General features: G+C 36.1%; 1 protein-coding gene across 1 annotated transcript in view; it reads right to left on the reverse strand.

Moving 5' to 3' along the window:
• USH2A (usherin) overlaps positions 1 to 26,439 on the reverse strand; it is a 602,856-nt gene that overhangs the window by 225,428 nt on the left and 350,989 nt on the right. Inside the window, exons 29-30 of the mRNA XM_081823209.1 lie at positions 7,290 to 7,440; positions 6,553 to 6,695 (exon numbers count right to left, since the gene is read on the reverse strand). Of these exons, the coding sequence (XP_081679335.1) occupies positions 6,553 to 6,695; positions 7,290 to 7,440 (294 nt within the window). The remainder of the gene's footprint in view (positions 1 to 6,552; positions 6,696 to 7,289; positions 7,441 to 26,439) is intronic.

The following is a 26,439-nucleotide window of genomic DNA, read 5'->3' on the forward strand; positions in this document are numbered from 1 at the left end:
GTATGTTAGCAGAAGAGTGATGGATTCTATCTTCTCTTTACTCATGAATTCTTTTATCAATGTATTTTATACCTCAGCTACTGCCCAAAAAGGATTTTTGACACCTCATGATAAAAGACTTAAATGAAATAGGACCAATAAAATAAAGAAATATTAATCTTGTGATGATGAAGAGGGTATGATAGTTGTATCCCAAAGCAAATACTAAAAATGTGTACTCTGTTTTGCACAAAAATGAACGTGCAGCTTCTTGACAACTGATAAAATAGGAAACGGGCTGTGTAACACACGTATGGCATCGTTGTCTAATAAAAGGAGGTTTTGAAGACTAGAAGCTTGGTGAAATTGAAAGGATACTATTTGATAATCTGCCCGTAGGGGAACCAATACTGGGAAACTCTTTTTCTCCGTTTTTCCCACGAGAGAGCAGAATATAGTTTAGGAAGAATGCTTTGACTTCTAGAACTGGGGCATATTGTATGGTGAATGGTTATGGAGTCTTCCTTGAAAGTTTGGGACAGAAAATTAAAAGTGTCGATGTGAGAATTCATTGAAGCATAAAAAATGTCCTGAAAGAACTGGAAGTTCCCAATTTGGAAAAACAGTATGCCTTACATGGCCAACAGAGATCCAAGAGCTCAGGGGGGAATTTGAGGCCAGGTGGATAGAACATTTCATTAATCAATCCATCCTTTCAAAGGAGTTTCTGTTGGTTGCTTTTAGCTTTGGATCTTAGGATATAAAAATAAGAATGTAAAAAAAATAATAAGTATTTGCTTTTATTAATTCTGGAAATACAAGAATTTGGGGGGTGGGATCCATGAGCCAGAATACAAACTATGTAGTGATATGCATACAGAGCCATTTTGCTCTCTAAATCAGCAGATGAAATAATTTACTTTTCATCATGGATCTTCTGTTATGGATAAAATAAGATACCTATAATCACTGTGTGAAAGGATAAATATATCAGCATTCAGAAATTAATATTTAAAACAATTAGGAAGCCTCTTTAGAATGAAGAAAGCAAAATAATTGTGCAGGACTACTGAAACCTATAGTTCATATTTCTCCATAAAATAAAATAAAATCTACTGATGCAAATATACTCCACTCTAATTTTAAAATGTTCCTCTTTTTCTCTCACAGAGAACATTTTTAAGGTGCAGATTGAGACTTCAAATTCTAAAGCACACTAATAAAAAGATGTTGGCCATGCAATATTAATTTCAAAACTTAAATACTCCTAAGAGCACAAATATATTTATTAAATGATCTAGAAAATCCTGCTCTAGAATTATCTTGATCAATTAATCGAATTTCATACCACAGTTTTACTTCTCCCTGTCACAAGACTCAGAGTATAGGTTTTGAGAACAAGAAAAAAAGTGTTTTCCTTCTGGAATTCTCTTCCTATATATCCTTCCCTGCTTCATTTTGAAATAGACATGATTTTGGGCTAGCAGACGCCTCTCTAATTAGAACATTCATTATCCTAGTCAAGACAGTCAATGTTGAGTCAAAGGGACAGGCAGCAGTCTGCCTCTGACCAACGCAGAGAATGAGGACTGCTTTAGGGATTTCCTTCTCACATTTGTCTCTCATCCTCACCTGCCTTATCTCAGACAGAAGCTGAAAACACTGGCAGAAAGGGTGTTCCCTGCAAGCCACCCCCCGGGTCTCCTGCATCAGCAGACAACCCAACAGCAATTGCTTTTTCTGCCCTCTTCTGGGCCAATTGTGAGGAAATAAATTTGAAATGTGATATTAAAGTGAACTCCAAATATAAACCATTCCCTATTCCTTCTCTTGGTCTTCTCCTCAGGGAAGGCTTGCCTGACATCCCATGTTGAGGGAAATGCTCGGCCTCTGGGCTTGCTCTCACAGAAGCCTTAGTTCTCTATACTCTAACTATGGTTTCACTCTATGTTCCCATCGCTAGATAATGGGTGCCTCAAGGAAAGAACAGTGTCTTCATCATCCTTGTAATTTTGATGTCTCTTTCAATCCCTGGGACAGGACAGGTACCCAGATAAGGTTTGCTTGGTTGAGTTTTCATGGGTTTGCTTATACAAAAGTCTTCTTAATCAATACTTCAACTCACAATTTTTGGGCACCTGCTCTATATCGGATCCTCCACCAGGCACTGAATATGCAGTCATTCCCCCATATTTGCAGGGATACATTACATTTCAAGACCCCCAGTGGATGCCTGAAACTGTAGATATTATTGAGCCCTATACATACTATGTTTTTCCTATACATATATACCTATGATAGTTTATAAATTAAGCACAGTAAGAGATTAACAGCCATAACTCATAATAAAAGAAAGCAAAATGGCAGATAAGGGGAGGCTTTGGTACAAAGATAAATGAGACAGAGACTTAGGTCCTGAGAAGTTACAGTTCAGAAGCGGCTATTGATGGAGCACAATACAAATCACAATTCTACGGTAGCAAGGAGGAGGGAAGGCTTCACAGAGGAGGTGACATTTGAGCAGAGGCTTGATAAATGAGCAGATTTTGCCAGACAACAAATGAGGAAGAAATGTGTTCTGTTAGATACAGATGTCCACGAACATTGCAATGTCTCTCTGTCTCACTGCAGAAGAACCTCTGTTCCTTTGTAACCTGCTGTGAGAATCTCAGAGATGAATGAGGGGTTGGGGAGAGGAAACTAAAAAATGCTGACAGAAAAAGTAAAGCAGGATCCAGATACTAGAATAGTATCCCTCATTGCTTCATCCCTTGTTCACGGTGCAATTGTTAAGTATGGGAAAAATAACAACAAGGTCCAATATAATGAATATATAAAGTATGTAAAGAATACCTAAAATTCCACTGTATAGGTGATAGGATACATAGTCTTTTGTTCTAGCATACTCCAGGCAAAACTCACAATCAGTCTGTTAGCAAAATGATGAGCTCATGAAAAGTTGCCTAAGTAAATCTACAGAATAAACTGTTCAAATCCCACAGATTTTGTTTAATAATGCCTCTTTGATTAGTGGTTAAAAATACAAATGTTGAGTCTTTAACTTCAAATTTAGTAAAATGATCAAATTTTTAAAGTCTTTTAAAAATATATAACTCAATGGCCCACTCCAGAACCAATTTGAGTTTTTGTTTTGTTTTGGAAGGAGAGAAGTAATTTTTAGAAAACAATCTCATTTTCATTAGGTTCATCTAATTGCCTGTGTATACCATAAATGTTTGTTGTTAAAATGACTGAAATAAAGATATTCCATATTTCAATCTTGTTACCTGAAAAACTTTGAGAAAAACAGATTAGCTGACTTTTGGTGGTCTAGGGAATCCACATTTTTAAAGAAAAGTGGGTTATCTCGTATTTTCCACAGGGCAGGATTTTAGTAGGCCAAAGTACATGTCCACATGCTAAAGTTACAGGAAACTTACCCTTCCAGCCAACTACAATTTCTATATGCATATGCTGCACAGAAAACAATTGTGAGCACACAAGAGAAAGGGAACAATAATATAATCAGGAGTGATGGTTATTTCAGGTTAAAAAATATCCAAAAATTTCAGTGCTTTGGCAAGTGTCTTCATGTTATCAATCATATGCATCCGAGTCTAACACAATCTTAATGTATTTTTGCAAACTGCAGATATGACTGCCAGCAGCATCCCAAAACCAAAAACCAAAAACAAACAAAACATACACACACACACACACACACAAACACACACACACACACATAAAACAAGAACCATGAGTTGTTTGTATTTATCTGGTTGCAAACAGTCGAACACTACACTGACCAAGTTGGCTGGAACAAACATCTTTTATTAACACACGTTTAACAGGATTTAAAATATTCATAGGAAATGTGCATTATTATTATTTGGCATCAGCACACTAGATTTTTAAAAATGCATGGAACTGGGTATTGGTGGCACTCTGATATAAATGACAAATTATTTGAAAAAAAATCTATTAAGATTCTTCACAACCCTTTTCTCTGTCCATGAGAACTTCTCTTTGCACTCAGAGCATTTGTTCCTCTGTGTACAGTTCATTTCCTGCCTAGGTATCTCCTTCTGGTTTCAGCCATGTCACAAGCTTGACGAAAATCACAGTCTTACTATATCACACTAAAAATATTGCTCTTGGTGACCTTTTTTGGCACCAGGAAGTTTCGAGAGGCTTTGGCTGATGCAGAAAGGTGCCTATTGATGGTATGAAATTTAAATGTGGGCATGAGGTGACTTCTCTGTTTTATTCTGTAAGATGATATGTAGAATTTTTACATTAGAAATTGCACTTGGGCAAATGGGCGGTGCTGGTCAGGATCAAGTGCAAATCTGGCATGGAGCTGTCATCATGGGTGGTTTCATAAGCAATGCTGTGAAGCCCTGACAGAAAAAAACTGCTTGTGCCCAATGCCAATCACTCACTCTTTGTCAACTCAATTGCACATCGTTCCAGAGATGGCATCCATCTCCACTGACACCCAAAATATAGAGTGCACTGCCATTATGTCTCAGGGGTAAGCAAGCACTGGTGACTTAACCTAGGGGGGCAAATGGCCAGCCTTTGGCTCTTTCATAATGTATATGACTTTGCAGTGTGCACATGAAGCAGAAGAAGAAAGAAGTCATTGGTTTCACAGAAAGGATTTACATAAAAATGATGGCTGGGTTTCTTGGGTCAATATCAGCTATACGGTCATGTGTTACCAATTCTTAAACAAGATGAAGTGTTAATATTATTCACTTCAAACCCAGGCCCTACAAATCACAAAGAAGGCAACGTCTGCGTGCATGAAAATTCTAACCACATAGAGTCTGCAAGACTTGTTTTGTAGTAAGATAAGGCAGGAGAAGTTTGCTCAACAAAGAATGCTATGCTAACTGGTACTTTGCAATGTTTTATACTTTATTTATGTGATAACTTCCTGCCTATAGATAAAAGTTCATGGCCTCTAGTGAAGAAGAATCACCATTGAGGAAATCCAGGTGTTGCCCTCTCTCTGTGGGAATAGAAATCGGGGGGGCCAAAAAAGGAGTATATATGTCCCTCCTCTTTCAAGGTGGCATTCTAAGGAGCCACCACCTCTGCGGTGGTCTGAATAATTATTTTTAGTTAACCTTTACTGAGTGCCTTCAAACAAGCTATATCCAAGGAGAATTAAAAGTCTATTTTCAGTTGCTTTTAAAAAAATGTTTCTTTAACAATCTACTTTGAGGGTGAGCTCTTCAGTTCATAAATCTGTATACAGTTGGTGACTATGTTGTTAGATTCCCCAAAGTGTGTGTGATGTTCCCCCTAAACGGGGTGTAGGTGCATTGAGTAGTGCATTAATGCTTTCTGGGTCTTGGGTGTCGTTTACTGCGCTGTGCTGATAATTTACTAAATGGTACCCAAGAGACCAAAAGGACTGGATGTGCCCTTGTAAAGTACCTAACTTGCTCCCAGGGAGTAATTACAAATTGGGAGAGAAGAATGAAGTATTATATATTATTGTTCATAATGGCCTTTTTAAAAAATAAAGGAAGCTTTAAGGAAGGTAAATAGTTCTGATTCTATCTCATTTGATGTCTTATCCTCACTAAAATAATATAATTAAGGGTATTAGAGAAATAAAAGAATCTATTTAATATATAATTGATATTGTTTCAAATACCATGTCTTCTGATTAATATCTAGCCTTTTGAAAGTCATTCAGGTCCTCATTGGATATAGAGCCAGAATGGCAATTGGCCAACTGAGCCACATCCACTAAGGAGCCTCTGATTAAAAGACTTGACAAGATTAACCCTAAAAACCTCATTGCTCAAAGATACAGTGTCCTCATTCACTCCATAGAGCTTGATTTAATTTCAAACTTTTCTAAAAAAAAAAATTATACTTCCATATATATGCTTTTATAGAAGTAATTTGTATAAAACGAAGTATTACAATCATATATTTATTTTCTATGTATAACCTAGTCAAGACATATATATGTAAACATAACTCCTTCATGAAAAACTAGAAAAGTCTCTTGATTAAAAAATAAGGCAATCCCAATCTACTCTTTGTAATAGTGCAGAATCATTGTTATCAGATTATATTTCTCTATTCTGAAGTCTGTATTTCAGGTGTGACTAAAAGTATAATGGACTCTGTTTCCAGGAAAACATTTAATGATATAGTAAGCATCCTCATGAAGTAAGACTCCTATTCCATGTTCTTCTGACTGCTGGAATTCCTCCAAAGCAGAGTACACTGAGTGGAACATGATAACTTCCCTCTTGCAGGATACCTAGATGTATCCTGAAGGATAGAATGGGACCATGTTGTAATTTATTGCAAATTACTTCTTCCTGTAGTAATTTTTCTTCTGAAGTCCTCACCCTAGAAATCCCCCAAGCCTACATTTTTCTTCTTTCGGGAGAGTCTGACTACCCTTGCCCTAGAAGAGATTATTGTCACTAACTGTCAAGAAAAGAGTGGATGCTTATTTCTCTGTTTTGGAAAAACTTAAGACATTTAATCGTCCCTAAGGTAGACAACATTTGGCAGTGTATTGTTCAGACCACTTACTGTCCTCTGTGGTCATGAAGAGAATCCAGGAACTATGTGCACTGCCAAATCCATTGGAGGCAACCAACCGAAACTCATATTCTGTGTATGGTTGGAGATCTCTCACTTCATAGCTTAACGATGCAGAAGGATTGGAAAATAACCTACATAGGAAAGAAATGTTCATTAGGAAGCTTTAGATATTCAAAGAAATTTTAAAAAAACAAGTAAAATCTTATTGCAAAGAATTTTCAGAGAATGTCAACATACAGTTAAGTACTGTAATTTTCTGTTGTCATATGAGATCTCTCTTAAAATAATGAGCCATTTGGTTGAGGGTTTGTACTATTGCATTTATATGAAATGTAAATTCTAGTAGTATTGAGAAAATTCTAGACTACTATTGAGACTGATTGCCACGTGGAGTAGACTAAGTATTATAATTTTGTATCTACAGTTCAGACAGCATTTTCTTTTTTCAGTTCAGGTTTGTGCTTGCTTTATGCAATACATATGCTCATGGAAAGTTAAGGGGGGAAAAATATTAATGTTATATAAATGAAAAATAGAGATTTTTGCAAAGCAAGTAATTATCCCCTAGAGTGTTACTTGTCTTTTGTTTATTTGTACATTTAAAAGGCGGCCTTTGTTTGCTGCAAATGAGAACTGACCTATTCAAAGATTAAGACAAAGTAAATTATGTCCACATTGTATAATCTAGGCGACAGTGAAGAGGATGGACAAAGTAGGATGCTCACTCTATAAATCCATGGGTGGAGTGGCCAGGCCTCATCTGGAGTTGGTATCTGGGAGAGCCGGGAGCGTTGTTGCGAGCTGGTGTAAACCAGACAACCTGAAGACTGGTTGGAGTGGCAGATGAAAGCCTCGGAGGCAGCACGCCATCTGGAGCTGTCGAAAAACACAGATGAATTAGAGCAGAGAAAACTGTGGAGAACATATGCTGGATGGAATCGAAATGCTCCATATACTGGAAAAACTGTTCCTCAGGATCAACAACAATGTTAAACATGGTCCATTTAATTTAACATTTTCATTCCTGAACTACTGTACTTCCTTATTGTTCATCTCAACACAATTACATTAGTATTTCAATCTTAAAAGCCAGCCCCCAAATGCCAAGACAAATGAATATGCAGCACATTCCCACCTGTACTTCTGTTTATCTAATTAAAAATATGTAGGGAACTTAGTGAACCAAATATTAAAGTACCTTTTTATTTTAACTCTTTGCTAAGCAATCAAGCAATCAAACAGTGAAGGAGTCCAGATCTTTTATTTCTACCATGTATGTCACTCATTGCCACTTAATCACACTGCTACTCATGAACACAACTGGCTTTTTTTTTTGAGGATGGTTTATTACAATTGTATTTTCTACAATGATAAATATATATGATTAGCTGAAAATAGTACATTCCAGACTTAATTCTCACTTATGAAAATATAAAAACTAAAGTTCTTTCCTCGTGTGATTTATACAGTCAGTTGCTCTTATTCAAATATGTTGCCAGTTGAAGCATCTATGTTGCCTTTTCTAGTTTAGTTGAATGTCTGGCCAATTTTTCCTGAATTTAGCCTATCTACTTGATATAATCTATCAGGGAACTCTATTTGAATAGTTCTATAAGGTCTTACAGGAGTGAGTGAAACTAAAGCCTATTCTACTTAAAAAAAATGACAAGATGACTCTGGTTATTAAATTAATTTTTCCAGCAGGTATAACTTGAATGAACCTATCATATTAAAATTTGTTCCAAAGCTAGCCTGAAACTCAAAAGAAATTAAGCAAAGCTCTGTGAATTTAGGATAATTACCTAATGGCTCTGAGCTTAATGTTTCTTATCTTTAGAATGGGGATAGTTTTCTTTGAGAATTGTTGTGAAGATCAGAGACAATGTAAATAAAGCACCTTATTTTGGGTCTTGGTAATTATTAATTGTTGTTATTATTATTATTATTATGTTGGACTGATCTGAACTTCCCTCAGCAGAATTTAAGTGCTACTATAATGTCAGTTTTTAGGAATACTCTAATTATTGTAATATATGTTTCTAATGGCCAAAGACTACTAGAGGTCATTAACGAAGAAGAAGAAGGGATCAAAATAATGAAAACAACTCTCAGACTTCATTTTCAACTTTTTTTCATACACAGCCTTATGTAGTGTGTGTGTTTTACGTACTTTCCCCCACAGGAGAACCTGCCTGTGAACTATGAAGCTAATGAATGGCCAGTGATGAGAACGGACAAATTACATTACAGGTTTCATCAATCTGTTGTAAGGGTTTTGAGTTCATCAATAATCCACTAATTTATTCAATAAACATTTATTGAGCCTCTACTCTGTGCAAAGTAGTATTCTTTGTGTGGAGGGATAACAGCACCGAGTAAAACAGACATGGCCTCTGACCCTGTGGAACTCAGATGTAAACAGAGGGAGCAAGCATTAAGCCAGCGGGTACATAAGATCCTACCAGACAGCTAAGCTCAGGAGGAAAATAAATCAGGGTGAGAGAGGAGAAAGTGAAAAGGAGTGCAATTTTATTATTACGTAACAATTCAGACTGGGCAGGAAGATCATAGGAAGAACATGTTATTAGGTGACATTTGAGCAGAGACCTCAATGGCATGAGAGAGGAGGTCATGAGTATCCAGAGGAAGAGCAATCCAGCCAGGGAGGTAATAAGTGCAAGGGCAGTGAGAAGGGGAAGCATCAGCTGTGTTCAAGAACAGTGGAGAGGCCAATGTGGCTGATGTGGGCCATGGAGAAGGAAAGGAAAAGAGGTTGGAGGGACAGGCAGGTTCTAGATCCCTCAAGATCCTTTCCAATTCTAGGCCTTGAAAATATACTAAGGGCTCTGGATTCCATTTGAAATGGATTTGGGGGTCATTGCAGGGTTTTAATAAAGGACATGGTGTAATTTGGAACCTATAAAGACTATGCTAATGGAGGAGTGGGGGCAAGAGTAGACATAGGGAAATTACCTACTGTAGCAATCCAGGTAAAAGATGACAACAGCATGGATTGGAGTGACAGCAGCAGAGGTGGTGATATATTCTGCTGTTCAAGTGAGTTTGGAGGGTATTTTGCTAAGAGAAAATGAGGGAGTTAAAGATGCTGTCAGTGTGTTGAACCTAACCTCCCAGGTGAATGGTGGTGCCATTGCTGAGCTGAGGAATGCTGAGGGGAGAGATCAGTTATGGGGGGGATCAGGAATTCTGTTTTGACCATGTTACATTGAAGAGGAGGGACATCCAAGAAGAAGCTGCAAGTATGAGTCAGGATAGGAGTTGTGGATGAAGGTGTGTGTGGTATTTAATGGCTGAGACTTGATGAAATAACCCAGGGGTGAGTGTAGATGGAATGAGTGCAGAAGACTTCTGTGAACTATGCCATGAGGTCCACCAACATTTTGAGGTCAGGACAAATCTTCTACAACAAATGAGGTATAAAGGAGTGGTCCATGAGGGAGGACAAAATCCTAGAGACGGTACAGCCTGGAAGTCAAGTAAAGAAAGCATATCCAGAAGGAAGGACTGATCAACTGTCCAACACACTGAGAGTTTAAGCAAAGAGACAGAATTATATTTTGCATTTGGCCCAGTGGAGGTGTTTGGTGACAGGTGCCAAGAAAAGATGCAGTACCATGGCAGGCACGGCAGTGTGACTGGAGACGGTGGGAAAGGAATAGGGGATAGTGAGCACAGGCAACTCTTTTGAAGAGTTCTAAAGGAGAGTAGAAAATGGGGCGGCATTTAGAGAAGCTTCTGGTATTAAAGGAAGGTGTTCTAAAAACTGGGAGATGTTATAGTGTATGCACACCTATTGGAAAGATCCAGAAGAGATGTGGGGAAATGATAATGTAGCAGAAGGAAGAATAACTGCCAGAGCCAATTCCTTGTGTGGGAGACAGAGAGAAGCAAGCCAGCAGGGCACGCTGGCTATTGACCAGAGCACAGATGGTATACCCATTGTGCAGAAGTGAATTCAGAGACTGCTGATACAGAGAGATAGGGAGATTTCATGACAGAAAAACAGCAAGGATCTCTTCTGATGGTCTCCATTTTCTCAGTGAGCAAAATAAAAGCCAAGGCTTCAGCTCAGTACCGAAGTGTGAGGCTGAACCAGATGCTTGAAGAGAAATGAAATGGAATGAAATTGCTCCCTCAGTTAGTAGAAGTGTGACATGCCCAGGATGCAGTAGGATTTCTGTCCAGGGCCACTTATCCCATAAGCCACTGCTACAGACTTGCTAATTGATCATTTATCTGTGAACACATATAGTTTTAACAATGATTATTTCTTATTTGCTCTATGTTTTTTAATTGATTCATAATAAATGGACATATATCGAAAAGGCATGGGCAAAAAGTAAAGGACAAAATTGTGTATGGTGTAGAACATATAAAGTCATGCCCCTCATTTGACTATTTTCTTGTCTAACTTTTCTGTGTCAAGGAATATCATATCACCAACAGTCCAAATGTGGAAGAAAAATCAGTTCTGATAAGTCATCAACATGAAAAAAACTGGAGTTATAAATATATACACAGAAATCCATTCACATGTTTAAAACTGCATGATCATGCAATTAAGAAAGAATGGAGGCATGCCCCAAAGTAGGCTCCATAATAATAATACAGTACCTTGGGTTCTGAGTGATAACCAAAAAAAAGTGCCCCATTAAATTGGTCACACTGATTATATAAAATTGCAAAATATTTCCAGAGTGATCATCTTATTAACATATAACTATTCATTTTCCATGCTTCTGGTAACACTGAGTTCTGGAACCCTTTCTTTCCCCTCTGGTTAACCCCTTTTATCCTAGACCTATTCCTTAGAGGCTCCTTAGCACCAAAGCAATAACTGGGAGCCAGCCATAATTTCATCCCTGGTTTCTTAACAGAAGAGCCGTGTATCTATCAGCTTGATATATTGTCTCCAAGATGCTATGTTGCTCAAAAAGCTTCTCTCGAGTTTAATATGACCCTCACGGGGCAAGCACTCCACAGACAACCTCCTGAATCAACACTTCTTGTCCAGTAAATACTAATTCTACACGGCAAGTGGATAAAACAGCTACCCCAATCTATAAATTCAAAGGAAGGAAGTTTTTAATAAAATTTCAAATTTAACCTTTTTTGGAAGACAAAATGAATACAACACATTAAGCCATAAATCAAATCGCAGATTGGACTAGTCTAGATGCTATAATCATTAAAATGTACCATTTTATTAAACTTTTAAATGATATGCACTTGTGGATTCTTCCCTATCTAAAAAAAAGAAACCCAAAACAAACAGAATGCCTTAAATTTTTGCTCCTTACAAATTTATAAATTCCTGAGGAGAGCTCTAAAAAGCAAAAGCAGAGGCTTTTTTTCTTTTTTTCCATGTGACTGGTGACTACCAACGCTGTAGTGCCCAAAAGAGGAAATTTTGGGGGAGAAAATTAATTCAATGAACTTCTCATATGCACCCATTTCTCAGGACAGCCCACGCACCAACTTGTTACTACTGCAGTGTGTTTTTGTGTGTATGTGTGTGCATTTAAAATACTGGAATAGAGGCTCATGGATGGCTCAGTTGGTTAAAAGACTGGCTCTTGATTTCAGCTCAGATCATGATCTCAAGGTTGTGAGATCTAGTCCGGCTCCATGCTCAGCAGGGAGTCTGCTGGAGATTCTCTCTCTCTCTCTCCCTCTCCTTCAGTCCCTATCCCTGCTCACATGTGCCCTCTCTCTTTCTAATAAATAAATAAATTTTTATAAAAAATAAATAAAATACTGGAATAAAATACTGCATTAAGATATTGAAGACGTCTATGATATTTTGTATTAAATTCAAATCTGTAATAAAATAGATTGAATGCCATTCTGCACAAGGTTCTTTGCTGGGGGAAGGGAAAGGGCAGAATAGAAGGAGAGTGGGATTTAGACCATCTACTTTATGTAGATAAAGAGATAAGACAGGACTCAAATAACTGTAACACAGAATGTGTGAACAGCATAAAAGAGGTATTAGTGCTTCAGGATGGGGTTCAGAAGTCAGAAATTCACATCCAAATGTGCATTGGACCTTGTCTTTCAGCGGGACAGGCCATCGGGACCATGTGAGATTGTTCCTGTGGGGCAATCATGTCCTCAGCCTGATTCCAGGGTCTATGACTCCATCAACTCTGCCCACGCTCATTCCACGCCCATGTGCTGCTTCTTCCTGGCTTCGCTTGGAAAGAGACTGCAGCCTAGCTCAAACTACCCGCCCCCCACTTCAGAGGGTAGATTATTGGCATCCTCATTTAGATTTCCCTGTTAACGTAACACAAGAGAAAACCATGGCCTTTTATCTACATGCATCCTGGCTGCACCACTGAATAGCCTGGCACATACTCAAAATCCTTGGATTACACATTTTCTGAAATAGCTACATATGAGCAAGGATTTTAAATTCTAGTTTCCAGAATGGAAAATTAAAGTTCAGACATACATTGAGTCGTTGAGTCATAAACAAATTGAAAACAGAAGGCAAGACTCAATTTCCAGTCACTAAACCATATGTCATTAAAAAAGATATTAATTATGAGGAATATGCAGATGTGCTAACAAATGGACAGTCAACCTTGAGCACAAGGATGTACAAATAGAGCAGCGTTAAATAGTGGCAAGTAGGTTAAAATAGATTTAATGTTTGTGAAACAGTCTCTCATAATATCTAACTTTTTGAACACATTCTTTGTGCCAGGTTTTTTTTTTTTTAACATAATTATTTCTAATCCTAAGAATTACACTATAAAATTGTAGCATTATCTCTTTGTAGTCTAGATAAAGAATCTAAAACTCAGAGAGGTTACATCTTTTATCTCAAATCACAAAAGCAGTTACTGGCAGAGTGAGGACTTGAACTGGGCCTTTAAATTCAAAGACAGTGCTCTGAATTCTATATCACAAAACAGCATGTTATAGTAGGTGATTGATACTAGAAAATAAATATTATATTTATTGGGATACCTGGGTGGCTCCAGTTAGTTAAGTGACAGACTCTTGATTTCGGCTCAGGTCATGATCATGATCTGAGTCCTGAGATTGAGCCTCGTGTTGGGCTCCCTGCTCAGCATGGAGTCTGCTTGAGATTCTCTCTCTCCCTCTACACCTCTTCCTGCTCATGTGCCCATGTGCTCTTTCTCTCTCTCTCTCAAATAAATAAATCTTAAAAAATTTAAATGTATTAAATAAGTATAAAAGCAAACCATTTCCAATATTAAATAAATTTGTTTTAGTAAAGATTGAATTTATATTCTGTCCAATTCATATTCTTTTTTTTTTTAAGACTATTTTTTTTAGAGAGAGAATGAATGCACAAGTGGGGATGGGGATGGGCAGAGGGAGAGGGAGAATCCCAAGCAGACTCCAGGCTGAGCATGGAGCCCAATGCTGGGCTTGATCTCACTACCCTGAGATCATGATCTGACCTGAAATTGATACTTACCCAACTGATCCACCCAGGTGCCCCTGTCCAATTCATATTCTTAAACAGTTCTTTCCTGGTATTATTTACCACAGCAGGGCCTCTGTCTCCTTATTATCCACAAGGAGCCTGACATAGAAATACTTGCGTGAATTTGCTAGTTCTCAGAAATTAGTCAAAGCCCACAAAAATTCAATAAAATACAAAATGGCGAGGTCTTCATGTTAGTAAGAAAAATATAGTTAAAATATTAAGTGTTATTAATAAATGTGCCATGGAATTTACCTTTGACTGTAGAACATTAAAAATAAAACAAGAGTATTTTAAATCTGGAGTATCTGTAGCCTAAAAGTCACCACCAAATAAGGGATTCTTGCCTGAAACATCCCAGGCAGGTGACATTCAGGCCTGAATGAGAGGAAAATAGTTGCTTTGTAAGGTGCCTCATTACATTATTAGACAGTTTCTATTGTTGGTAAGCTCCTTCTGATATAAAACTAAAAACTGTACTAACCTCTACAAAATTTAGGGTAAATATAATCTTTGGTCCACATCGGGACCTCTGAGAGTGAAACAAGGTACTCTAAATAATTAACAGGGGCTAAATGAGCTACAGCAGGTATAAATGAGCTGCAGCAGGTATTAACAGGGGCTAAATGAGCTGCAGCAGGGCTATCATGGGCGATGGGTGCATATAGCTGGTCCTGTTAGCACTGTACTCATTAGGTCCTTGTCTTGGTTGTACTAATTCCTGAGAACAAGCCTCTACTACCATCATGGGATAGAACCATTTTTAAGTGGTTGTCTTCTCCTCCACTAAATTTCTGCATTTCAGGTTAAACATTTCTGCTTCCTCCAGCTAGTTTCCAGGATGCCTCAACCATTATCTAGCCTTGGTACCTGACTTGGATGTGTTCCAGTTTGATAATCTTCAAAAATATGAAGCCTTATACCTAACACAGACACTCTTTGTGCATTTTGACTAGAGTAGGTCACAGGGAAACTCCAACTTTCTTTCCCCCAAGGGAAGTTGCTAAAAATTTATGAAGAGTCTTATTTTTGGCCTGCTTAATATTGGAGTTCATCAATGTTATTCAGATTGCTATATAGTTGATTCCAAATGATCATGTGGATAGATAGAAGTGCCAGATCAATCATTATCCAACAAATATACAGAATTTGAGAGGAATGTTATTAAAGAAACAAAATATTTAAGGGGATACTATAGTGCCCGGCGCAGTGCTTCATTTCAGAAGATGTCCTATAAAAATGTATGTATGGATGAATGAATGGTTGGATAAGTTGAGTTGTTGATAGAGGGTAAGATCTGCAGAAAAATATCTCTCCCCTATGACCCAATAATTGTTAGGATCCAGACCATATTATCCATTTACAAATAAAGACTCAATTACCTGAAAATGAGTAATTTTAACATGAAAGATTGCTTAGAGGGTACTAACAGCAATATCAAATTAGATCTGAAATACTACTTTATAATACATTCATTTTATCAATCACTTCTCTCAATGCCCCATTCCACAGATGTGCAAACTGAGGAAGGTCAAGCAACATGTCTGAAATATATGATAATAAATGGCAACCAATGGCTTCACACATCTGTTGGTTCCAAGACTGTAACTCATCTCTCAACACCAACTTGAATCTTAAATTTAGGTCTAGCCATGGCTTTTCACTATAACACCAAAGTAATAGTAATACAAATTACTTGAATGCAGAGAACTTATTTTTATTTCTTTATGTAACCATTAGAGCACTTAATGAAATTATGCGAATTTAGTATTGCTTATCAAAGAAATATTAAACAAATGCTAAAATTTAGTTTCTACAGAGCTAAACACAACCCCCTTTTAAAGTATGTATTTTTTAACTACAAAAATAATATATGTTCATAATAGAAAATTTGAAAATTACCAAAGAAAACAATTATCCATACTTACATTACCCAGAGTACAGACTCTCCCTCCTGTCTTTCTTCTATATAAGTATATTTATGCATAATTTTTTAAAATTTGAAATGATTAAGCTGAATATGTTAAATAAATTATTTAGTAAACTTTGCTTTCAATATATGGTGAAAACTCTATACCATTGAGTGCAGGCATTTTTTGGTAACATGACTTTACAAAATAATTGCAGGTGATATTTTTACAGATATGGAATATTCACTTAACAAAGCTGATATTGATAGACCAAGAATTTGATTGGTTCTGAAATGCTTGTATATATTGATTGTATTATATATATATAATTAACATATGGGGTTATATTAGTTTAGGGTGTACAACACAATGATTCAACAATTCTATACATTACTCAGAGCTCACCATGATTAGCATAGTCATCATCTGTCACCAAACAACATTATTACAGTCTTATTGGCTATATTCCCTATGTTATACTTTTCATCTCTGTAACTTACTTATTTTGTAACTGGAAATTTGTACCTCTTGATCCCCTTTATCTATTTCACCCATCCTCCTACCCACCTTCCCTCTGGCAACCACCAGTTTGCTCTTGGTATTTAAAACTCTGTTGTTGGGGCGCCTGGGTGGCTCAGTCGGTTAAGTGGCTGCCTTCGGCTTGGGTCGTGATCCCAGGGTCCTGGGATCGAGCCCCGCATCGGGCTCCCTGCTCGGCGGAGAGCCTGCTTCTCCCTTTCCCTCTGCCTGCCACTCTACCTACTTGTGCTCTCTCTGTCAAATAAATAAATTAAAAAAAAAAATCTTTAAAACTCTGTTGTTTGTCTCTTTTTTTTCCTTGTTTATTCATTTGTTTTGTTTCTTAAATTCCACTTAAGAGTGAAATGGCATTTGTCTTTCTCTGTCTGACTTATTTCACTTAGCGTTATATCCCCTAGGTCCATCCATGTTGTTGCAAATGGCAAGATCTCATTCTTTTTCATGGCTGAGTAATATTCCTTCCATCTTCTTTATTCATTCATCTAAGGATGGATACCTGGGTTGCTTCCATATCTTTGCTATTACAAATAATGCTGCAATAAACACAGGGTGAATATAGCTTTTTAAATTAGTGTTCTCATTTTTGGGGGGTAAATACCCAGTAGTGGAATTACTGGATCATATTGTATTTCTATATTTAATTTTTTAAGGAACTGCCATACTGTTTTCCACAGTGGCTGCACCAATATGCATTCCCACCAACAGGGTCCATTATATTTTTGGAAGGCAGTTGGCCATATGGGCCTGGAGTTCATGGGAGTATTTGGGGCTAGATATATAAATATTAGTTAAAGCCAAAATATTGACTATGATTAAAGTATTAAAAACAGGCTTATTGGCCATTTAGTATTTCTTAGTTTCTAAAATGCCTGTTGATGTATTTCCCTCAACTAAAACTTTTTAAATCTTCAATAAGTTTTTTATTGCATCAGATACTCCTGAATATTGTAGACATTTGCCACTCTCTTATTTAAGCCCAGTTAGCACTTAAAAAAATGTTTAACTGAAATAACTTATTACCAATGTCTTGAAATGTTTCTATTTAGAGATTATTTTAACTAAATCATAGAACAGATGTCTGTGCATTGGTTAAGATCTATCAGACCTGGGTTTAAATCCTGATTCTGCTCTTTGTTTTTGAATAAGTACCTTAACCTCTCTGTGTCTCAGTTTTCTCATCATTAAAATAAGGATAAAAATAGAACATACTTCATAGGGTTAGTCTGTGAGGATTGAGTTAATGTAATATTTACATAATACAATAACGTATACACTATAAACAATATATAAGTGTTTGCTGTTGTTATGATCTTGAACTTTCCCCCAATATCTGACACGTGGTTCTGCCATGTCTGTTACATCATGTACACCCTCATAGTTTATTCCAAAATCTCTCCTTAAGTAAGGGTCACTGAGTCACTTAATGTCCTGAAAAACACATATTGCTGGGTTATTTTGTAATTACCAAAGAAACATCGTAATTATAAATTTTTATTTTGTGGAAATAGGACAGTATCTTGCATCACAAGTGCCTCGTAGGCAAATCTAGCTCAGTTTATAACTATTTAGAGGCTGAAACAGTCCAGCTGATGACTCCCTAGCCCATACCACAGCGAAGATTGTATATATGATAGAAATTAAGTAAGTTTGGGAAATTTGTATGTTTATGGTTTATTGAAAACTACTTAAGGACAAGGAACATACATTACGATTTAATTGTTTCTCTTTGTAATTTTCTTCCCCATCTTTGATGTCTTCATAGTGAGATCTCTCTAAATACATTATTTGCAGTAACAATCATATTGATGAAAGAACTTCTTGTAAGCACTTTAAAAATTCACAATATTTAGAAAATGCATGCTCTGATGATACCGATTAAGGAGCTTAAGCTGCCCAGACATCTTAATTTTGATCAGCTTAGTAACTGATTTTTACCTCATCAGTCAGATGAGCCATAAAACTGAAGATCTCATTACATCTTAGTCAAAAAGACTAGATAAATATTTTTAAAAATAGTTTTCATTTATAATTAACATTCACCAATTTAGATATTACTAAGTATTTCACATACATTATCTTGTAATACTCAAAATATCCTTCTGATGTAGTTAGTATTATTTCCCTATTTTATAGATAAATATAGGTTTAGAGATATCAAATATCCCTGACTGGCTCAAATCCAGAGATTGTACTTTTAACCATACCCTTCTTCATATAAGGGAGTTAAGTTTAGGCTGGGAGTCATGTGGTCTGGAGGTAAAATTTGTTTTGTTTTATTTTATGGAGGTAAAACTTACATGTGAGGAGGGGAGCACTTATTGAGATGCTCTGGTGATAGAGAAATTTTCAAAAGCTTAGAAAACTATACTAAATGCATTAGCATGTATTAAAATAATATGAAATATTATATTTTGGCTAATTCAGAAAACTCTTAAATTTTCATTTCAAAACATAACAACAACAATTAACATTTAAATGCACCTACATTTTTTCATTTGATCTTACAATCATACTGTGAATTAAATGGTATGAGTATTGCATTACTTTTATGGTCTTGTGATTGCCTGAAGTGCTATGCTGGGACTCAAAAGTGTGTATTTTGATTCAAAACTCCATCCTATTTCCTGGTAACTATGTAGTTTCCAAGCTATAAATATTGGAAGTATAGAAGGATTAAAAAATGATAAAATCGTATTGTTATTTTTATATTCTCTGAAAAATTCATCTACCCTTCCCCCTTTCCTCCCTTGCCAATGTGGTTCTGGGTGCTGGGTACATAATAGAGAACACAATAGCCACAGTCCCCACCATTATGGGCATGAGAATATTGTCAAATGGAGGAAAGCTGGCATTGAACAAATATAAATCTGTGGTTAAACATGCACAAAGTGCTTAGAAAGAGAACATTATACTGTAAGAGATTATTAGAAGAGGTTGACTTGACATTGGTTGAAAGGGCAAAGCTTCTTTAAGGAAGTGGTATTTAAACTGGGACCCACCGAAAGACTAAGATTCTGCTGAATTAGTGAACGAGCAGTTGTGAAGTGGTAAAGACGTAGAACTTACTGTTCGAGGAACTCAAAGAAGGTGGCATGTGCTCTACTGGAGGGTCTTCTAGGCCAGGTAAGGAGTCTGAAATTTATACTAAGAAGACAGAAATCTTTGATTTCTATCATTTTTTTAAAGCAGAGAAATGACATGATCCAATTCAGTTTTGTAAGACATTTTTTTGGGGGGGGAGGGAAAGATGATGGCTACTGTTCTGTCTGGTGAATTGACTGGATTGGATTCTGAAAGTAATAAATAGACATATCATGTTATTTACATATCTTGATTTTTTTTTAAATAAAAGCTGAGTGCAGAATATAAAAAAAAGATCCAATTACTTAACATTTCCAGCTATCTGGTTTCTTTAGACTTAACCTTGTATAGATCATTCTTATGCAGGTTGATAAAGAATAAGCATTCATGTCATTAGAGTCCCAAAAAGAGAGGGGGAAGAAAACCACTCATAGATAGGTTTTATAATTATTCACCTGCCTAATTCCCAAAATAATTTTAAAACACTTGATATAAAACGCAAGAAAACAAGGCTAAATAATGAAGTGAAAGGATTAGAAAATTATACTGCAAAATCTAGGCTGAGTTCAGCTATTGTTGTCAAGCACCAGATTCATTTCTGAGATGCATGAGTGACAAGGTACAACCAAAAATGAAATATGAGTTATTACCAATTGACAAATTTTTAAATTATTTTAAGAACTTTCAATTTTCTTTATTATTTTATATTAAAAATTATTTTTAGTTTTTTTTTTTTCCCAAGTTTTCATTTTATGGGAATGTATACTTAAGGAACTGGGTTTAAAATGGATTCTAATTATTTAATGAAAAAACTGCACTTTTACAAATAAGAGAATGGCAGTAAATCAATTAATTTTTCTGAATTCTAAAAGTAATTACTTACAATACCTCATCAAATAAATAAGATACAACTTTGTATTTAAAACTAACAGTCAACCAGGGTGCCTTGGTGGCTCAGTCTATTGAGCATCTGCCTTCAGCTCTGGTCATGATCTCAGGGTCCTAAGACCCAAGCTCCAGGTCGGGGCTCCCTGCTCAGCGGGGAGCCTGCTTTTCCCTCTCTCTCTGCCCACCTCATCCCCCCAGGCTTGTGCTCCCGCACTCTCTCTTTCTCAAATAAATAAATAAAATCTTCAAAAAAAAACCCACTAATAGTCAACCTTAATAATATTCACATAGTTGTCTTACTTCATTGTTTACAAACACATATTGTTAGTTTATTAGCAACCCCCCCACCCCAATAAAGTGAAATCAAGTTCTAAGTACTCCTGACTCATTCCAGTGTTTCCTGGAGATTTCCAAGTGCCATCCAGAACATGCAGTAAATACAATTATAAGCAATAACAAAATGGCCGCCACGGCCTCCAGTTTCATGAGGGAATGCGCCATATCTGTTCTAGAAATCTTTCTAGCCCAGGAACTAGGGTTATACCTAGCAACTAGAAAGAGCTCAGTAAATGGTTTTTTGGATGAATGAAGGTTGAACAACATTCAAAGTTTTGGTAAAGATTTTGATTTTATTATATTAAGGGTTTTTAACAAATTGACAACTTTAGTGACTGGTTAACTGCCTTGTAAAAGATGCTAACATCTTGATATTCATTAGTAAAGATAAACATATTAAAATGGTAAAGTTAATTTTAAGCATTTATTGTATGCCAGGCCCTGAACTAAATGGTTTACACAATTATCACATTTAATCTTCTTAATAGTCCCATGTGTAAAGTGGGGTGGGTCAAGAAAAGGGACGCTTAGACAGAGTTTTAGTCTATTTGGGCTGCTATAACAAAATACCATAAACTGGACAGATTACAATAAACAGAAGTTTATTTCTCACAGTTCTGGAGAATGGGAAGACCATGATCAAGTCACCAGTAGATTTACCTCAGAGAGGTAAGATTTATCACCACAGAGCCCCCTTCCTGATTTATGGATGGTACCTTCTTGCTGTGTCTTCTCATGGTGGAAGGAAGCAAGGCCTCTTTTTGAAAGGATATTAATCTCATTCATGGGGCTCCATCCTCATGACCCAACCACCTCCCCAGCTCCTACCTTCTAATATCATCACATTGGGTGTTAGGTTTCAACATACGAATTTTGGGAAGACACAAATATTGAGACCATAGCAGATATGATATGTGATTTACATAAGACCACAGAGCTAATAAGTAGTGGAGCTGCTGTTTGAATCCAGCAACCTATCTCTAAAACCTAAGCTTCCTACTGTTATTTTAAACAATGCCTTTTATAGTAACCTAGCCCAGCCAAAACCTTGACCCTCCTTAGAGGCAGAGTGTGGCTAGCCTCCTTTACCTGCCTCTTCCCCATCTGCCTCACAGGAGTCTAAAGAACCAACTTGGAGTCTGGATATTGCTTTGAGGAGTGGAGAAATCTTAGAGCTAGGAGGTTTGAAAGAAGTAAAACATTTTTGAAAGTTTTGTTTTTTCTTTTTTAAATAACTATGTCATTTAAATCTTGAGGAGGTTTATTTGGAAATAGACACTTGGAGATACTGTTTCTGTCCTTCTTTGTCTCAGTCTATCTCTTTATCAGGATTTTTTTTTTCTCTTACATGTCATAGCACCCTAGTGTCTGAAAGCTCCCAGAAAGGTCTCCAGAGAAAAACAGAAAAATAAAATGCATAACAATGGCCATAGGCATTATAGACCCAAACTCAAGAAAGGATGACATTTTTCTCAAGGTTGTTACCAGTGTAGTAGAGGCATATTTAGGACAAAAGCCCTAAGAAAGATATGTTAAAATAAATTTGTATTAAAAAAAAATCCATCATTTGCCTCTCAGCTCAGTGACAAAATAAAATATCTTAGAGTACATTATTGAATAAAACCTGAAGATGGTATGACATTTGTCTTTGGTCTTTCACTGACTCATTTGGGTCTACTTTTCTGAGGTAAATCCAAAATCTCACCAACATTTCACTGGTGTGAGAATACATCAGTCAAAATTGGTGCAAATATTTGTCAAAAGTTATATGAAACCCAATTGGCAGATCTAACCTAGTTCTAGTAATTGTTCTTCATGAAATGAAAAATTGTCCCCATGTTTGCTAAGAACACTTTAATTAGAATGGAAAAGAAGCCAGGATATCCCCAGTTACAGTTTATAATAGGAGTAATAGAGAAAGGGGTGGCAGAGGTGGGTCAAGGGCACCAGAATAAAAAGACACCACTGAATACTAATTGCTATTGACCATTCTGCGAAACAAAAGATTCCACTTCACATTAGCATCCATAGGACCAAGGCAATATACCTTCAACTCCACCTCCCTTTGTGGTTTAAGATTAAAGTGTTGCTTAAAATTACTCTGCAAGACAGTTTCAGTGAATTTGTTAACCAGGAAACATCAGACAGACTGAAGTCATCCTCTGTTAATTTTGAAATACCCCAAAGCTGTGAATGATGTAGCTCATTGTGCTCAAAGAAAAATAGGGATTTTGAATTTCATTAGATACATTATTTGTTCAACTAGAATGTGGAACTGTCACTTTGTCAGACTAATTAGAAGCTCTGAAGTTGGTGGTCATAATGCCCAGAAGAATTTTTTTTTTTGTTACATCTCAAACCACCAACCAAATTTTATTCTTTTCCCTTGTAGATATCCTAGATTTAGACACTCTATTTAAGCCCCGGCTAGTGACATTTGAATTCCTCTTAGTATTCTTAAGAGTATTCCTTAAGTATTCCTATTATTTTGAATACCATCATATTCATCCAAATTAGTTTCCAGGTGGCATAGATTAAATTCTTTTTCCTTGAGAATCTGATTACTTGAGCCCTTTCTGTAGATTGTATCTTCAACTGGAAATATATTTTAAAATATATACAACAAAAATATTAATGGTTTAGGTCTATCCTATTTTTAGTTAAAATATTGTTCATTCACTTCATTTAAAATAATTCTCTAAAGAATCCTACTTTTGTAAAATTAAAAATAGATGTGCTTTTAGCAAGGTTAATAAACAATTTTAACAATGAGTAAATGCAAGCTACATCAAAGCCACCCTCTTTAGAAAGAGTGCATAAAATATTCTTTTGTTGAATGTGTCCAATAAGAACAATAGTTAAAAACTAACTTAGGTAGTTAAGAAAACAAACTATTACATTTTACAGTTAGAATCAGTACTCTTTCTTAAAGTGCTACCGAATCTACTCTTCTAGGATATCAAGAAACAAGAAGTTAAATGATCTTTGAATAGCTGACAAAATTTTAGTCATTTAATGAAAGAACAAGAGGGAATTGTTTATAAAGTCATCTTAACAATGGGATTGGATCTAATATTCAAGTTGATTAGTTAATTACTCAACTAATAACTAGATCTAGTCTTAAAACACCGAGATTGTGTACAGGGCATCCCTTACCTCAATAGGCCATTCATTTCACATTCTCTATTAAGGATAGTAAATAATAGTCATCATCAGGGTAAAAAATCCTGAAAGACTTCTAAGAACTGATTTCAGCTCATGAAGTAGTAGAAAATTTTAGAATAAAAAATTGATACTCATTTGACCACAATAATGATTAATAACTAGGTCATTAAGTTCATCTGATGAAAATCTGTAATCAGGATATTAGTGAATTATTTGTTTTAGTAATTTAGCCACATAATTGCTATCCACTGTAGCACTGGTATCAGAAAGTATACGGCATTAATAAGGAGGAAATTTGTCAGTTTTAGGCTTATAAATCTGGAGGAAATTCAGAAGTAGAAACGAACGTATTAATATTAATAACACTTCCTTAATTTATACATAGTACAAATTAGAATATCTACTACTTCTGACCAATAGCATAGTAATCAAAACATAGCTTTGCCTAGAAGAAGAAAGCATGGGTCATCCCTAATTCCAAGAATCTTCAATTAGTAATTTAAAAAATGATTATTGGGATTAATGGGAAGGATATAACTTGGCAATGCAATACACAATTATTATGTATCCAGCATTGTGTTACATTCTTTGCAAGCATTTATCATACTTAATTCTCTCAATGTCAACCTTATGACTACTATCTCTCCCATTTTATGGAAAGAAAAACCTGAGGCAAAGTATGATTGTATCACTTGTTCAAGGTCATATAGCTGGTAAGAGGAGAAATTTAATTTTGAACCTAATCTGGTTGATTTTAGAATCCACACTCTTAATCACTAGGATAATTTGCTTGTGTGTGAGTATGCATATGTTGTGGGGGTTACAGATAAATAGAGGAGATATATTATACAGTATTTTCATGCATGTTATTTTTATCTTGTATACTATATTTTTTCCTCCAGCAACTTTTAATCTTATATTTTTTCTGGACGAAGAACTTGCAAATGCTATTTTTTTCCCTAAGAGAGCATTGACAAAAAGGTAAAAGTTAACTTCAGATTATCAAGAATGTTTCACTGTTCATGAAGCCTAGCTACATGAGAAGAAATTTAGTCTAATCCTTTTTGAGAAAATCTCTCAAATATATTTAAATCTTACCAATTTCAGAGTTGCCTACATCCATTCACCAGTTACAAAATAAGACTGTTTGGCCATGTCACCATCAGACAGAGTAACAGAAATTACTGTATGTTTTATTAAAAACCTATTTTTGTCTCTCTCTCTCTTTTATCCCAAACTCTAATTTAGTTGTTGTTCCCTTAGGTACAAAGTACACAGTTCATAATTCATTTGATATAAAATGTCAGTTTAGATTCTTGCCTGTCTTTGATAAATGAGAAAAAACATGTACATTTCAATTTCCTCAATGCCAGAACTACCAGGAACAACCCTCTGTTGTGCTTCTCAAAGACCTTTGTGTTAAATTAAACATCAAGATTCTGAAACTGTGGGGAAGGATATTTCCAAGACAGAGAGTACAAGTACATGAGACAGAGGGAGACAGCTAATGCTTTTCCTACCAGTCAAGTGATATCCCCCAAAGAGCACCTTTGATCCTCAAATTAGTCCTCACTTATAATTTAATATACCACAACCAGTCTGCTGTTTCCTTACATTTAGCTTTAAAAGGCAGTTGTTAGAATCATCAAGGAAAATAAAAATTTAGATATTTAGAGGCTGGTTTAATTTTCAACCTATATAGTGATAGGTTATATATATTTTGTGCTTGTTATATATCATATTTTATATTCAGACAAATCGTCAGGCTCTTACTTCCGTGCCCCCTGGTCTTCTGTGTGTGCATATCCTTTGCCCCTACGAAAACCCACTGAGGATGGTGATAGGATTATGAACTCCCTTTACAGATGAACAAATTGAGACCTAGAGAGGAGGTAAGTTCCTTGAGATCAAACAATCAGTATGTGGACATGCTGGGGATCGAGGGTAGCGGTTAAGCTAAAAATCAGATAGTTGGACAGATAATTCAACATCTGTGCTTAGCAGATGCACAATTTAAGAGACACGTTCATTTGAGCCTTTATAGAGTCAACTGTGTGAGCAAGATTCAAGCCTTTTTGTGTGTCCATGGCCTCTAACGCAGACTCTGATGAGGCAAGTGCTCTTCCTTCCCAATGACCCCGAGGACATGGATGGTCATTCTTCCGACTGCTCCAGGGAATGATTCTCCTACACACTCACACTGTTGACACTCCTGGGTGCTCCAATATTCCACTTGTGAATAAATGTCCTCATCTGACTGCTGTGTTTTTAATCTGATGTTCATGGAAAAAAATTTTTTTTTAATATAGGGAGAAAGGATTCATTCATCCTTCTTTCACAAATATAGGCTTCCTTGCTCTCTTCCTTTTAATAAAGTTTTTCTTTAATTTTCAGAAATTAACCTTATTAGATAAATTAAGTCTCTCTTTATAAGAGTGCAAATTATGTATAATCAGAAGATCACATCTA

This window comes from Leptonychotes weddellii, chromosome 6 (assembly GCF_054177405.1).
Source record: "Leptonychotes weddellii isolate Sample4059 chromosome 6, ASM5417740v2, whole genome shotgun sequence".
NCBI lineage: Eukaryota > Metazoa > Chordata > Mammalia > Carnivora > Phocidae > Leptonychotes > Leptonychotes weddellii.